At 48.7% G+C, this 14,153-nt stretch overlaps 1 protein-coding gene across 1 annotated transcript in view; it reads right to left on the bottom strand.

Moving 5' to 3' along the window:
* Positions 1–14,153, bottom strand: part of SMG1 (SMG1 nonsense mediated mRNA decay associated PI3K related kinase) — a 1,828,328-nt gene that overhangs the window by 1,636,568 nt on the left and 177,607 nt on the right. Inside the window, exon 4 of the mRNA XM_086940872.1 lies at positions 9,246–9,382. Coding sequence (XP_086796998.1) covers positions 9,246–9,382 — 137 coding nt within the window. The remainder of the gene's footprint in view (positions 1–9,245; positions 9,383–14,153) is intronic.

Below are 14,153 nucleotides of genomic sequence, written 5' to 3'. Positions count from 1 at the left end.
AAGGGTGTGGAGCATCCGCTCCGCCAGCGTCTCTGGGTTTTGGAAAAACACCGGCAACTCAATTGTCTGGTTTATATGGAATTGAGATACAACCTTGGGTAAGAATTTAGGGTTAGTGCGGGTTTCCCTTAGAGAGTGCCCGAGCCATCTAGCCTTTAGGAAACTCCTAAAGACAACTCTATTCTAGTTGGAGCGCTGTCTGTCCTGTTCTTCACAGCACCGCGCGGAGATACACCTTCGGGTGTGATGCCGGCGCGTTACAAGCCCATAAATAAATAAACCCTGTTAGCATGCGCCTGGAAGAAAGGTTCTTGAATGGTGAGCGCCTGCAGCTCGCTAACCCTCCGTAGCGATGTAATTGCTACTAAGAACGCAACCTTCCAAGTTAGAAACTGAAGCTCACAAGAGTGCAGTGGCTCGAAGGGAGGACCCATCAGCCTTGTAAGAACCACATTGAGGTTCCATTCCGGAGCTGGTGGTGTCCGTGGTGGAATGACCCGTTTGAGTCCTTCCAGAAAGGCCTTGATAGCAGGGACCTTAAAGAGTGACAGGTGTTGCCTATTCTGGAGGTATGCCGCCATAGCAGACAGGTGAATGCGGATGGAAGAGTACGCTAAATTGCATTGATACAGGTGAAACAGGTAACAAATGATGTTTTGAATGGAAGCCTCTAGCGGGTCAATATTGTGGTTAACACAGTAGATGACAAACCTCTTCCATTTGGCCGCATAGCAGGCTCTAGTAGTGGGCTTTCTTGCCTCCCGAATGATGTCCATGCAATCGGGGGGAAGATTGAGGTAGCCAAACTCTAGGACTTCAGGAGCCAGATCGCCAGGTTGAGCTGCTGCGGGTCTGGGTGCTGAATGTCGCCATGGTTCTGCGTCAGAAGGCTGGGGGTGAGATGGAGCCTTTGATGCGGTACCACGGAGAGTTCCAGAAACGTGGTGTACCATGGTTGGCGAGCCCACGTTGGAGCAACCAGGATGAGAGTCATCGAGTGTTGCCTGAGCTTGCGTGCCACCAGCGGTATCAGAGGTGCTGGGGGAAAAGCGTACGCAAATCTGCCTGACCAGTTCATCCACATCGCATTGCCCTGTGATTGCGGGTGTGGGAATCTGGCGGCGAAGCTTTGGCATTTTGCGTTCACCCTTGTGGCGAACAGGTCTATCTCTGGATGACCCCACTTTTGGAAGTACGGTTGGAGTACTGATGGATGTATCTCCCACTCGTGCATTTGATGGCTGTGCCTGCTGAGCAGATCCGCCATCTGATTGTCCTTTCCCGGGAGATGCTCTGCCATGAGGAAGATGTTCCTCTGAATGGCCCACTTCCACATGCTCTGAGCCAGATGAGACAGCTGCGGAGAGTGTGTGCCTCCCTGCTTCTGAATGTAGTACATGGCCGTCATGTTGTCCGTCCGGATCAACACGACTTTGTTGCACAGATGTACTTTGAACGCCTTTAAGGCCATGAAGATTGCCATCAGTTCCAACACATTGATGTGCATCTTCCTTTGCTGTAGTGTCCAGAGTCCCTGCACTGTGTACTGGAGTACATGCGCTCCCCATCCCTGGAGAGAGGCGTCCGTTGTCAGGATAATCTGTGGCACAGGCTCTTGGAATGGTCGGCCCTTGCAAAGGTTTTGTGGATTCCACCAATGCAGAGAGTTGTATGCCCGACCGCTCACCAACACTAGGTCTGTCAGTTGCCCATGAGCCTGAGTCCACTGACGTGCAAGGCACTCCTGAAGCGGACGCATATGTAGTCTCGCGTGCGGGACAATGGAGATGCAGGAGGCCATCATGCCTATCAACTGCATGAACACCTTCGCTGGAAGCGAGTGCTGAGGTCTGAATCGTTGGATCAGCTTCTGGATACTGGCGATTCTCACTGAATTTGGCTGCGCAGTGGCAGTTAGAGTATTGATTGTCGCGCCCAGATACTGTCGCACGTGGGCGGGCTGGAGATGGGACTTTGGGTAGTTCAGAGAGAATCCCAGATCGTGCAGGAGATGAATGGTGCGTGACACGTGGTCGACGCACTGCTGTTCTGTCTTTGCTTGAATGAGCCAGTCGTCCAAGTAGGGGTAGACGTGGACGTTCTGGCGACGGAGATGCGCCGCCACAGTCGCTAGGCACTTTGTAAATACCCTTGGCGCCGTGGTGACCCCGAACGGCAGAACTCTGAACTGGTAATGCTGGTCTTGAATCGTGAATCTGAGATACTTCCTGTGGGAAGGATGCAGGGGGATATGAAAATATGCATCTTTCAGATCCAGCGTAGCCAGGAAGTCCCCCAGAGGGAGTACTTGCTGCAACGTGAGCATATGGAAGTGCTCCGAGAGAATGTACCAGTTGAGGGGCCTGAGGTCCAGGATGGGCCTGAGGGATCCGTCCTTTTTGGGAATTAGAAAATACAGGGAGTAAACCCCTGTTCCCCTTTCCTGCAATGGAACGAGCTCTATTGCCCCTTTTTGCAGCATGACTAGAACTTCCTGCTGCAACAAGGTCAAGTGCTCGCCGGACATAGGACGGCTCCTTGGGGGTATGTTTGGTGGAATGGAAGTAAGTTCCAGACAGTAACCGTACTGGATAAGAGACTTGACCCACCTGTCCGTGGTGATGGATCTCCACGCGGGCAGGAACTGCTTGAGTCTCCCCCCGATCGGTGTTGTATGGTCGGGGGGCAGTGACAAGACGTCACTGCTAGTTGGCGGTGGTGGACCTGGAGCTGTTTCCACGTCCCCTGCCCTTGACGTTATTGCCTCTGTAGCCACCTCTACCCTTGTTGTTGTACGAGGTCTGGGTGTTACTTTTGTAATACTGTGTGGACTGCGATGCCTGACCCCTTGAGGTGCCTCTGGAATTGGAGCGGCGAAAGGAACCACTCCGAAACTGCTGAGACTGGAGGGCCCCCATAGACTTGGCAGTGTCTGTATCTTTTTTCATTTTTTCCAGCGTCGCATCCACCTCAGGGCCAAACAGGTGGTCAGGATTAACTGTTTGGTTCAGTATTGTCGTTTGAATATCGGGCTTGAACCCTGAAATTCTAAGCCAAGCATGCCGTCTAAGCAACACACTGGTGTTGATTGCCCTGGAGGCTGTATCGGCCACATCCAGCGCACATTTTATGGATGCGTTTGTGATGAGCTTTCCTTCCTGAATCAGCATTTCTCCTGCCTCCTTGTACTGGTCAGGCAAGTGTTGCAGTAGTGATTCTAAGGTGTCGTAATGAGCCCTATCATAGCGTGCAAGTAGGGCCTGTGTGTTTGAGATTCTCCAAATATTAGCTGCCTGTGCAGCAATTCGTTTCCCTGAGGCCTCGAAGATTTTGGACTCTTTGTCTGGGGGAGGAGCGTCACCAGAGTTCGCCCTCTTCCGAGCGTTGGATACAACCAACGAGTCCAGTGGCAAGTGTCCCTTGATGTACGTAGGATCCGAGGGCGCTGCCTTATATTTTTTGTCAATGCGAGGGTTGACGACACGCGCCCGGGTGGGCTCCTTGAAGACCTCCGTTGCGTGTTTAAGCACCCCCTTAAGCATTGGCAGTGTTTTGACTGACTTTTCAGCCACTGAAAAAGTGTCAAATAAAAAGTCCACATCCACAGGGTCCGAGTGCAGCTCGACATCGTGGTTAGCCGCAGCTCTCTCGATCAGAGCGTTGAAGGCCGCTGAGTCCTCCGTCGGTGACGTTTTGGCCGCAAAAAGTTGCGTGTCCTGGCCCGACTGCGGGTCCTCTGTGTCGCCTCCGGCCGACCAAGGTTCGAGCTCCTCCTCCGGATCCGAGTACGCCGGATAGTTGTACTCGGCATCTTCCTCGTCAGCATCGCCTGCGGCGGAATGCGTCGGCGAGTGTCCTAGGGCTTGTGGAGACATAGGTTCTATCGGGGGCGAAGTTTCCGCAGAGTCCCTCTTATTTTTGAGAGGGATCCGAAAATGTTCCAACACCGGCTCAGTGGTGATTTTTCTCCTGAGGAGAGACAGTTTCCCAGTATTGGCGTCAATGATGACCTCTCGACGCTCCTCCTCAGCAAGCGGCTGGAGCCGAAGCTTCGACACCACTAAGGCTGCTTTCGGTGTCAATACCTCCTTCGAGGGCCCGCTATGTTTCGGCGCGAAAGCCTTCGGCGTCGACATTGGCGGCAGGGTAAAACGGATAGGCGTTTGCGCCTTCGCAGGCTTCGGCGTGTGCTTAGGCGCCACAGTGTCCTGATCAGGAACCACATTGTTCTTCCGTATCCGCTGCAGGGATTCCGCCACCTTCTTTGTTAAGGCAGGAGAGGGCTTGACCGGCTCGAGCGATCTCCCCGAGTCGGGAGTCGGATCGATGGCAGGCACCTTCTTCGGGGCCGACACCTCACGCGCCTTGTCCCCAAGGGCCGGCGCCGGCCGAGCCCGGGTCGCGTCGTCGCCCTGACGCTTCTTCGGAGCCGTCTTCGGGTCCTCGACCCCCTTCGGCGCCGACGCAGCCGCGTCGGTCGACTTCGCCTTCGGCGCCGACCCCGAGGGCTTCGGGTCGGCCATCTTGGCGTGGCTCTTCAAGTCGGCCATCTTGAATTTTTTGGAAGTTGACGCCTCCAGAACCTTCTGCCCCAGCGCAACTTTCACTTTCGGTTTCGAAACCGAGGGAGCGTGACCAGATGGCTTCACTTTCGTTTTCTTCAACGGGAGTGGCGGAGTGGCGCCTCAGAAATGTCCGTGACCGGGCCCGGAGGCGGGGACGTAGGACTTATAAGTAGATCTTGGGTAAGGCCCGAAGGCGATCCCTCGACCCGGGCCGTATGAAGGGGATTGACCCCTGAGTCTGGTTGGGGATGCTCCTCCTCCGAGCTATCCCCTACGGTGGCAATAGCCCGATCGTCGTCCCCTACCTAGTCGGCGACTTCGTCAAAGTCCTCATCACCCGCGTCGTAGGCATCCCCTTCGGACGCGGGACTAGATTCCGAACCTTGTACGTCGTCTTCGTCTCCAACAGATTCTTGGAATATGTCGTCTGGTGGGGGCGCCGCGGTAGCCGAGAACTTGGCCTGGAGCCTATTGGCCCGACGAATCTTGAGAGTTTTCTTGCACCGGAATTTCGAACATGCCATGCAGCTGTCTTCGTTATGGTCCGGTGACAAGCAGGTATTGCACACGGGGTGCACGTCGAGGTGTGAATATTTGGAGTTACACATCGGACACTTCTTAAACGGTGTCCGCTCCATAGCAGAAGTGTAGTGTAGGCCCGTCCGCGCCAAAAGCACGCGGAAGGGTAGCAAGAGTTCGGAGCTGAGAGTCAGACAAGAAACCCGAACGCAACTATACCGACGCTCAGCCTAAAGACCTTCTGGTCTCGAGTAGAAGTTGAACAACTATCGGTTCCGACAGAGGGAACCGAAACACATCCGAACCCAATGGCGGAAAAAAACAATCTGGGGATGGAGGCGATGCCCATGCGCACTGTAGTCCAGGGGAGGAGCCACCTATCTCGTGATACTTCGAAGACTCTTCCAGGACAACAATGTGCAATCATCCGGACCCAACACTAGGCGGCAATCTATGCACAGATATGAATTCAGCAGCCCACATGCCTCGAACCTACCTTTCCAAGATGACTTTCTCAACCCAGCAATGATGCATCTGTTATGAACATTAGCTCTAAGTAGGATACGGAAGGAGGTCTGCTGCCAGGCCAATCACGTTTGAATAGCCACCATTGCAGACTTTTCGCTGTCTCCTTCGGCACCTTAATGGAGTCCAATGGGTTGCCTTGGTGTTGAGCCCATTAGACTTCAGAGCTCAAATATGCCACCTGGCATGGTGCACAAGCAGTAGACAGGAGTTTAAGAGATACTCTAACCGAGACCCAGGTCAAGGGTTGAACCATTGTAATCATAGCACAAATTCCCTGGACTTATTGAGGCCTAACGATGGCTTGGCACATTGATGGAAGACAAAGATTATGCCACTAGGAAGGCTGCCTTCTGGTGATGACTTATGACAGTTTGATGAGAACCAGTCTTCCGTATCCAGTTACCGAGAGATGGGAATTCTGGTATTCCCAACCTCTGCAGATAGGCTGCAACCACCAATTCTTAGTAAAAACCAGAGGAGCCAAAAGGAAGCACGGAGAACTGAAATCAAAACTGGGATGTGAAATGTGCATCATGCAAGCTGAGAGCCATCATCCAGCGGCTGGAATCTGGGGCAGAACGAACTTTGTCTAGGTTGAGCATTCTGAACTTCTTATTCTGCAGGAAAAAATTCAGAGGCAAAGATCTGGGATAAGGGTAAAATATTGGATAGAGCAAAAGCTTCTGTCCTTCGTAAGCATTAGAAAATAACTGGACTATCAACTAGTCCTGATCTGATTCCAGCACCCTCTCTATTGCTCCCTGAGCCAAGACAGCCACAGTCTGAACTTCTCCCCAGAGTATGGAAAAATGGTCCGTCTGGAGGCATTAGGGTGTGAGGGGAATATGCGGGGAATAGGACAGGAAGGATGGAGAGGAGTCGTGTTTCATGATATGGAGCACCCATTGGTCTACTGTAATGCTACACCAGCTAGGAAAGTAAAAGTTGACTCGACCTTCAAATCAATGTGGTTTTGCAGCAGCTGCAGGGGAAGGGGTTGGGGTCTGGCTAGTGTGTTGCTCCTGGAGGCCTGAAGAATGTCAGCCAGCTCTCCAACCTCTCACTTGAAATGGCTGGGGGCGCCTGCTGAGGCAGGTATTGGTGCTGCCTCTGCTGATTTCCCTATCGAAACCTCAAAAGGGGCGCTGCTGCAATAGTCAGCTGTGTCCAAGTCAGAATGGACGGTATATTTCACAGCATATTATTGGTCAAGGATCACATGTTGTAGCTTTTGTCTGACATTCTCCGTGATAGCTGGCAAGATATCAGGCACTCTGTACCACTAGGTGTGTGAATACCATGCCAGGAGGTATTGACGGACTGCAAGGCAAGGCTGACACTGGAAAATAATTGTTTCGCAAAATTTTCCATCCTCTTGGATTCCCAGTCAGATGGGAGTATTAAGGAATGAGTTCAGGTTGAGCAGCTGGACTTTGTCCGAACCACCAGATTCTCCGGGGAAGGATGCTGAAATAAGAAATCTGGGTCTGCAGGAGCGGGCCCGTGGTGTCTTGACACTTGTCTATTTACCACAGGGCAAGATCGTGGTTTTGCCCAGGTACCCACCAGTATATCAGTGAGTGCCTCATTAAAAGGGAACAGAGGTTCCTGGGTAGTGGCTGTGGCTTCTGTTTTTATGGAGTTGGTTTGTTTTGCCCTCTTGCATGGGCAGCGTTCGATCCAAGAATTTCAGCTGCCATTCTTATGACATTCTCAAAAGAGCCAAGTTCTTTAGTAGCCATAGGTTTTTAAGAAGTCAGGCTAATGTCAGAGGAAGTGTCCAACCCACGGGAATTTTGAAGGTCCTCAAAAACATGAGGCTCTTCATAAATATCATTAATGTTGTTTTCATCTGCCTAACATTTTTCTAGGTGAGAGAAACTATAATGACATTGTCCAGGGGTGGGTTGAGCTTCAGAATTCCATAAAACCTTTGGATCAGAGTCAAACATCGGTAGCAGCATTGAGACTTGGGACTGTGGTACTGTTCTCTGCATCGCAAATATAGTCCGATGTTGCGCTGGGGAGGGAGCTGGTGGCACCATGCTCATTACAAGGGCTACCCTAAATTGGAGGTCAAATGGAGTGGTCAGAACAGATTCCACAACGGGCCTCTGACGGGATGCCATCTTGAATCCTTGGAGCCTGAAGAGACTCCAGTTTGATTCATATGGATACCAATAATGATGGTAATGACATCCTTCAGATGTTGAATCTCGTCTGCTATCCACTGACGCAGGAGGTCCAGTGGAGCCACTTTAGGACCCCGGCCCATGGAGTGGCTTGGGGCTGAGAGGTACCCAGGCTGTTGCAAGCCTCCGAGGGGTGCAAGTGGCGGGACGTCAGGAAGCCATGTTTGGATTTCTTGTGACTCGCCAGAACTCCTGGACCTCAATGTAGCGCCGTCTCGAGAGCGGCCTGGGAATAGGAACACATTTGCACACCAGATTTCGCCTGAGACTGCTCCACAACTTCTTCTGGAGTTCGAATATGGAGAACTTGGCTTCACAGTCTCAAAATGCTGAGGCACTACAGGGAGATGTAGTCAGTGGACGACACTGAAATTTGTTGGGGACCATCATAAAACTGCTTGAAACCTATTGTTATAGAAACTATAGCTGCATACTGTAGATGAATTTGGATGGTTTTCTCGATGGAAAAATATCTATCAAAGACAGCACTGTTCGCTCCGGATCCATATAGGAAGGTGCTTAAAGAATATAAATTACCTCAGCACACACAGGTGGCGTTTATATGGGGGCCCTGACATCCTATATGGAGAGAACTATCTGAGTGGAACTCCGGCAGCTGCTGACACACTGCTGAAAAGTTTCCTGATCCCATCTAGCACCTGGGGAAATTCACAAGGTGAAGAATCTGAAGCTAGAAGTCGCTAATAGAACATTAACTTTTTAATTATTTAGCCTACAGCAAAAACAGGAGAAAATCATTGACTTGAGCTTACTTATTTGGAACACAGAACGCTCAAAATGGTCCACATCAAGTTAAATTAAAAGTTCTTGTAATTCAATGATGATCACAGTCTAACCACATTACACTACCTTGATCATTCCCAAAGGCCATTGCTCCGACAGTGGAGAAATGGAGTCAGTTCTGGATGCCTCCACTTGGTGGTTGAAATCATGTGCTTAATTTCCCTTATTTATGCTCTACCAATCCTTTTACATCATTAAGGTTATCAGAATTAGAAACAGCACTAGGCCAGGAAGTTTTCGGTTTGCCATAGGATCCCCAATGCTATCTTATTATTTTCAACACCTAGTTCCAAGGACCAGTCTGCCTTTCATTTGATCACATTTTAAGGGTTCAAGTTTACATGTATGTAAATGATTCCCATGATCTGAATAATTTAAGCAGCAGCATGAGCAGTGCAGCTCAGAACTTCATACTAAATTGTGAACTTGGACAAAGAGTAATTATCTAACTTTAAAGTAGCAAGACAGATTATCTTGGAAAAAACAAAAACTCTGGCCCTGCTTATTTCAAGAACCCCAGAGGCAGGCACGACTTATATACCACAACAAACGACAAATTTACCTGAGTGTATGATAACTTTTAAAACATTCTAAATACACCAGATAGACAGAAATAAATATATTTAATGTTATTTACCATTTTGTTTTCTGGTTGCTGAATGAACTCTTTCAGTTGCTTTACAGTAGCCAGTCTCCGATCTCTGTCGTCTTCCCGGGCAATCCTCCGAAGAAGGTTGGACAGTCTAGACTCGTCTGAATAAGACAACGATCGATCTGGGAGAAAAAAACACATTTGCACATGATGCTGCATGCATCTGTAAAAGGCAAAACTCCCTATGAGCACTGCAGAAAAATATTTCATGATACTTCGGCTATGTCCCCCATAGCATTTGACCATGCTGTCTACCAGTGCTTTCTGGGAAATGCCAATATACAGGAAACATAAATGGTATGAATTTCTTTCTCCTGCACAACGCAAACACTTTCACAACCAACAGTGGATTTTAAATTGCCCTAATTACAACAGAAAAATGTGTTGTTTAATGTTAAAAACGAAATTGCATTACATCAACGGAATGATTAGATAAGTTTGGCGTTAAAATGCAAGACTTCTGAACAAATAAATGCTACGTTTCTGCAAAGTTAAACATTTTGAAAGTTGGCAGGCACCACTGCACTCTTACGGCAGTAGTAATAGAACAAGCGTCTTGTGAGTTGATGGCACCTGGCCTTTAAGGGGGTTATAGAAACACTAATACATTTGTAGTTTACAGGCAAGTCCCGCCTGCTCCCTTTTCCCCAATCACCAAATCAGGGTGGGTCAGAGTCAGACATGGCATTAAAAAATGCCTGATGTAAAGGCTGGACTAATAGCAAGGGCTTCCTTAGAAGCCTAGTTCTACTAAGGGTCCTTTATTACGAAATGCATTGATGTATCAGAATCAGTCAACAAAAACAAAGATAATAAGAGCAAATCTCTACAGTGAACCTGGGATGCCTCTTAACAGTGTGCAGTGCGCACACAAGGACATGTCTGGTATTTGTCAGTTCTGTTTGGCATTTGTAGGTTTGACTTTTAACTGTGTATCTGCATATGCCCGTTCTTATGTATGCACGTTTTCTTGTATCCAACTGAAAGCACTAATACAGTGGCTACTTACCCTCAAAACTCCAGTCCTCGGTTGCTTTTGTTCTGTTTCAGGGAGGTTTTGGACTGGCACTACGGGTTGGACTGTTCCCCTTGGAACAGGGTCAATACTGATTTGCATATGGCTGGAACCAATCTGAGGTAGCATGCTGGCAACAAATGGTGGACTGGGATGCGCCAGAGTAATTGCCAATGGTTGAGATTAGCTCAAGCATTCCATCCATCACCTTGCTTTGGTTGCCCAAGGGTAACCTGTATGCCCAGATGTGGGTCCCCTGCTCACTGGGCCACTGGAACCAAGCTAATGAGCTAATGCTAGTTTTTTGCCTCCGATTGCACTGAGGCCTGCTAACCTGACCTCAGTATCAGTGTAGGTCTGACTGATTCAACCATAGCTGGCATAAGTTACCTTACTTATAAGTTCCTAGTATATGGAACCAGGAATACCCAGGGCCTGTAAGCCCAAGTGTGTACCTCGCACACTGTAGCACTTCTTGTGTCACCAAGAGTGTCACAAAGCAAAGCAAGACTCCCAGCCTGTTATTGCTGGCTGGCACAGCAACTTTTGAACTTCTAACTCGATTTTGCCATTTAAACTAATGACAAAGCCAAGACCTTCCGTTTTAACATATTTACAAGTCACAGATAAGTTAGACCTATCGAGCCCAAGGCAGGGTGCTATAAATTAAAAGGTAGAGCAAGTGGGCTATGTGTTCTTACGGTAAAACTCCCCAAAAGTAAACTTTTTACTTACCCTGTAAGAAGCGGTTTGTGAGATGAAGTGCTGTAGATTAACATGACACAAATACTTCCACCATCTAGTGTTGTGCTTGGACGTGTGCAACTTGCTTTTCTTCTAAGTCTTCAAATCACAGGACATCATGACTCCACCTATTAGTGATCGTGTGCTTGGGCATCAGCTTCACTGTTGGATTGTTTTTTCCCCGCACTTAGGGCAAAATATGGAATTGGAGCACAGAGAATACAGAAACAAGCATTGGCAAAGCAAACAGGCCTCGCCTTTTGATTGCTTTACCTGTCCTTATCGCTTTGCTAATGAGTTATGCTGCTGCAGTTTCTATTGGCAAAAATCAAAATCAAATGCTTGTTGGCAGACGAGGAACAGCATTGGCTAAAAAGAAACACGCCACTGCAGTATGATGACATTTAGTTTTGCATGCATAACCCAGCAGGTCTACGTATGCATGTGTGAACTGGCATTTTTTTCCTCATTCTTTAACATTTAATTTACTATCCTAAAATGCAGACGCCAGACTTGGAGTGGAAATTAAAAACAAATATGCTTGAAAACTCGTTAAAGAAAAACAAGGTGCCCAGTAGCAATTAGAACTGGCCAAGACCTTCCCAAAAAAAAAAAAAAGAGAAACTAGTTTGTGGGCAGTCCTCACTGACATCAATGCAGGCAGGTTTACTGCCAAATAACAAAAACCTTATTTGTTAACTGCTCTCCCCTGAGGCGGAAGCCGGGGGATTCTCCTACTATTGTTTTAACAACGCTACCTGATCTCGTGATTGTCCGTGCAGAGGACTTTCATTTGTGTGTTTTTAAATTCATTCATTTTGGGAATGTAATAATTGCTTAAACTTACTGTGAGGAACGCTCTGTGCAAGGCGCGATTACTGCTGTTACTTGACAATAGCGCTGCCCTTTTCTGCCGCGGTCACGTGACCTGACCCACCTCACCCGCCATCTTGAGGAGGTAAGGGGTGCGCTCTAGTCCATCAACCCTCCCGCCCTCTTAGATTACTTAAGGGGCGAACATCCATCCAGCAAGCAAAACCTTATTTGTTAACTGCTCTCCCCTGAGGCGGAAGCCGGGGGATTCTCCTACTATTCTTTTAACAACGCTACCTGATCTCGTGATTGTCCGTGCAGAGGACTTTCATTTGTGTGTTTTTAAATTCATTCATTTTGGGAATGTAATAATTGCTTAAACTTACTGTGAGGAACGCTCTGTGCAAGGCGCGATTACTGCTGTTACTTGACAATAGCGCTGCCCTTTTCTGCCGCGGTCACGTGACCTGACCCACCTCACCCGCCATCTTGAGGAGGTAAGGGGTGCGCTCTAGTCCATCAACCCTCCCGCCCTCTTAGATTACTTAAGGGGCGAACATCCATCTAGCAGGCAAAACCTTATTTGTTAACTGCTCTCCCCTGAGGCGGAAGCCGGGGTATTCTCCTACTATTCTTTTAACAACGCTACCTGATCTCGTGATTGTCCGTGCAGAGGACTTTCATTTGTGTGTTTTTAAATTCATTCATTTTGGGAATGTAATAATTGCTTAAACTTACTGTGAGGAACGCTCTGTGCAAGGCGTGATTACTGCTGTTACTTGACAATAGCGCTGCCCTTTTCTGCCGCGGTCACGTGACCTGACCCACCTCACCCGCCATCTTGAGGAGGTAAGGGGTGCGCTCTAGTCCATCAACCCTCCCGCCCTTCCCCGCCCCTCCCATGTATAAAACAGGAGGAACATCCCGTCCGCGCAGCGGGCGGGCGCAGCGGGCGCGCCGGAGGCGCGCCAGAGGCAAGCCCGTCTGCGCCGGGACCAGGGCCATAACCCCTGCCCAACAAGTGTCAGACACTAATAAGAAGTATACTAGTCAAGGCTTACTGGCACTTCGGCCACCCACCAGTACCAGCTGTTTAAAATTAATACCCTCAGAGATTCACAGGCATCTTGCCATCTCCTGCCCCCATTGTAGCTGTACCATTCCGCTACGATTACCTGACATTAATACCACACCAACTAAACACTATGAAGGAGCGGTTATATCCATTGCCTTCATCAATGCGCGCTCACTCGGAAAGCACAGGCAGGAGATCTCCGATCTCATAACAGATTTTAAATTAGATGTGCTGTTTGTCACTGAGACTTGGACCGATGACACATCTCAGCCAGACCTAGCTATCGCAGTACCGGATGGATATAAAGCACACTGCCAGGACAGGCCCAGACAAAGAGGGGGTGGGCTGGCCATAATAGCTAGAGATTCATATCCTGTCAGAACGACCCCCATTCCATCAACTTCCTGTGAGGCCATGCAATTTGCTATTAACCCTTCACCTTTGTTTAACTTCAAGGGAATACTGATATACCGTCCTCCGGGATCCAAAACGGCATTTTTAACCAGCATTAATACCATGATGGGATCAGTAGCCACAGAAAGTGCCTTTACGGTTCTAGGCGACCTAAATTTTCACCTGGATCAAAGTCACCTAACTGATTCGGTCACCCTCATTTCCGATCTAGAAACTCTAGGGCTAAAACAACGGGTTACGTCCCCTACCCACCAAGCTGGCCACATCCTTGACCCCATATTTTCCAACTTAGAAGGCTTACAAATAACCAACATCTTACCCATGCCTTGGACTGACCATCATGCAATTTTTGCAACTATAACCACCAACATTCGTCGTAATAACAAACCCCTTCCCATCCCCAAACAACCCTTTAAAGATTGGAAAAATATCAATCAGGACGACTTGAAACTAATACTGGATCACACCCGTCCAACGCTGTCCACAGAGCCTAACTTAGCTCTTCAGCAATTTTACACCTGGTTGGGCCAGGCCACAAATCAGTCAGCCCCCACCAAAGAACTATCCAGAAATAGATCTAAACCTACTGCCCCCTGGTATAATGAAAAACTAAGGGCACAAAAGCAAATCAATCGTAATAAGGAAAGACTATGAAGAAAAGATTATGACACAGCTAGCAAAGCAGCTTACAAGGAAGCCCTGGCACTCTACAAAGCCATGATCGCTAAAGCCAAAAAAGACTATTACACTGACCAAATCCAGAAAGCTAAAAATTCTAGCAGATTATTGTTTCAAATCACCAAAGCACTGTCAGGCTACTCCCCCGACCTCA

The sequence above is a fragment of the Lissotriton vulgaris genome, chromosome 10 (assembly GCF_964263255.1).
Source record: "Lissotriton vulgaris chromosome 10, aLisVul1.2, whole genome shotgun sequence".
Taxonomy (NCBI): Eukaryota; Metazoa; Chordata; class Amphibia; order Caudata; family Salamandridae; genus Lissotriton; species Lissotriton vulgaris.
This window is presented reverse-complemented; position numbering and strand designations above follow the sequence as displayed.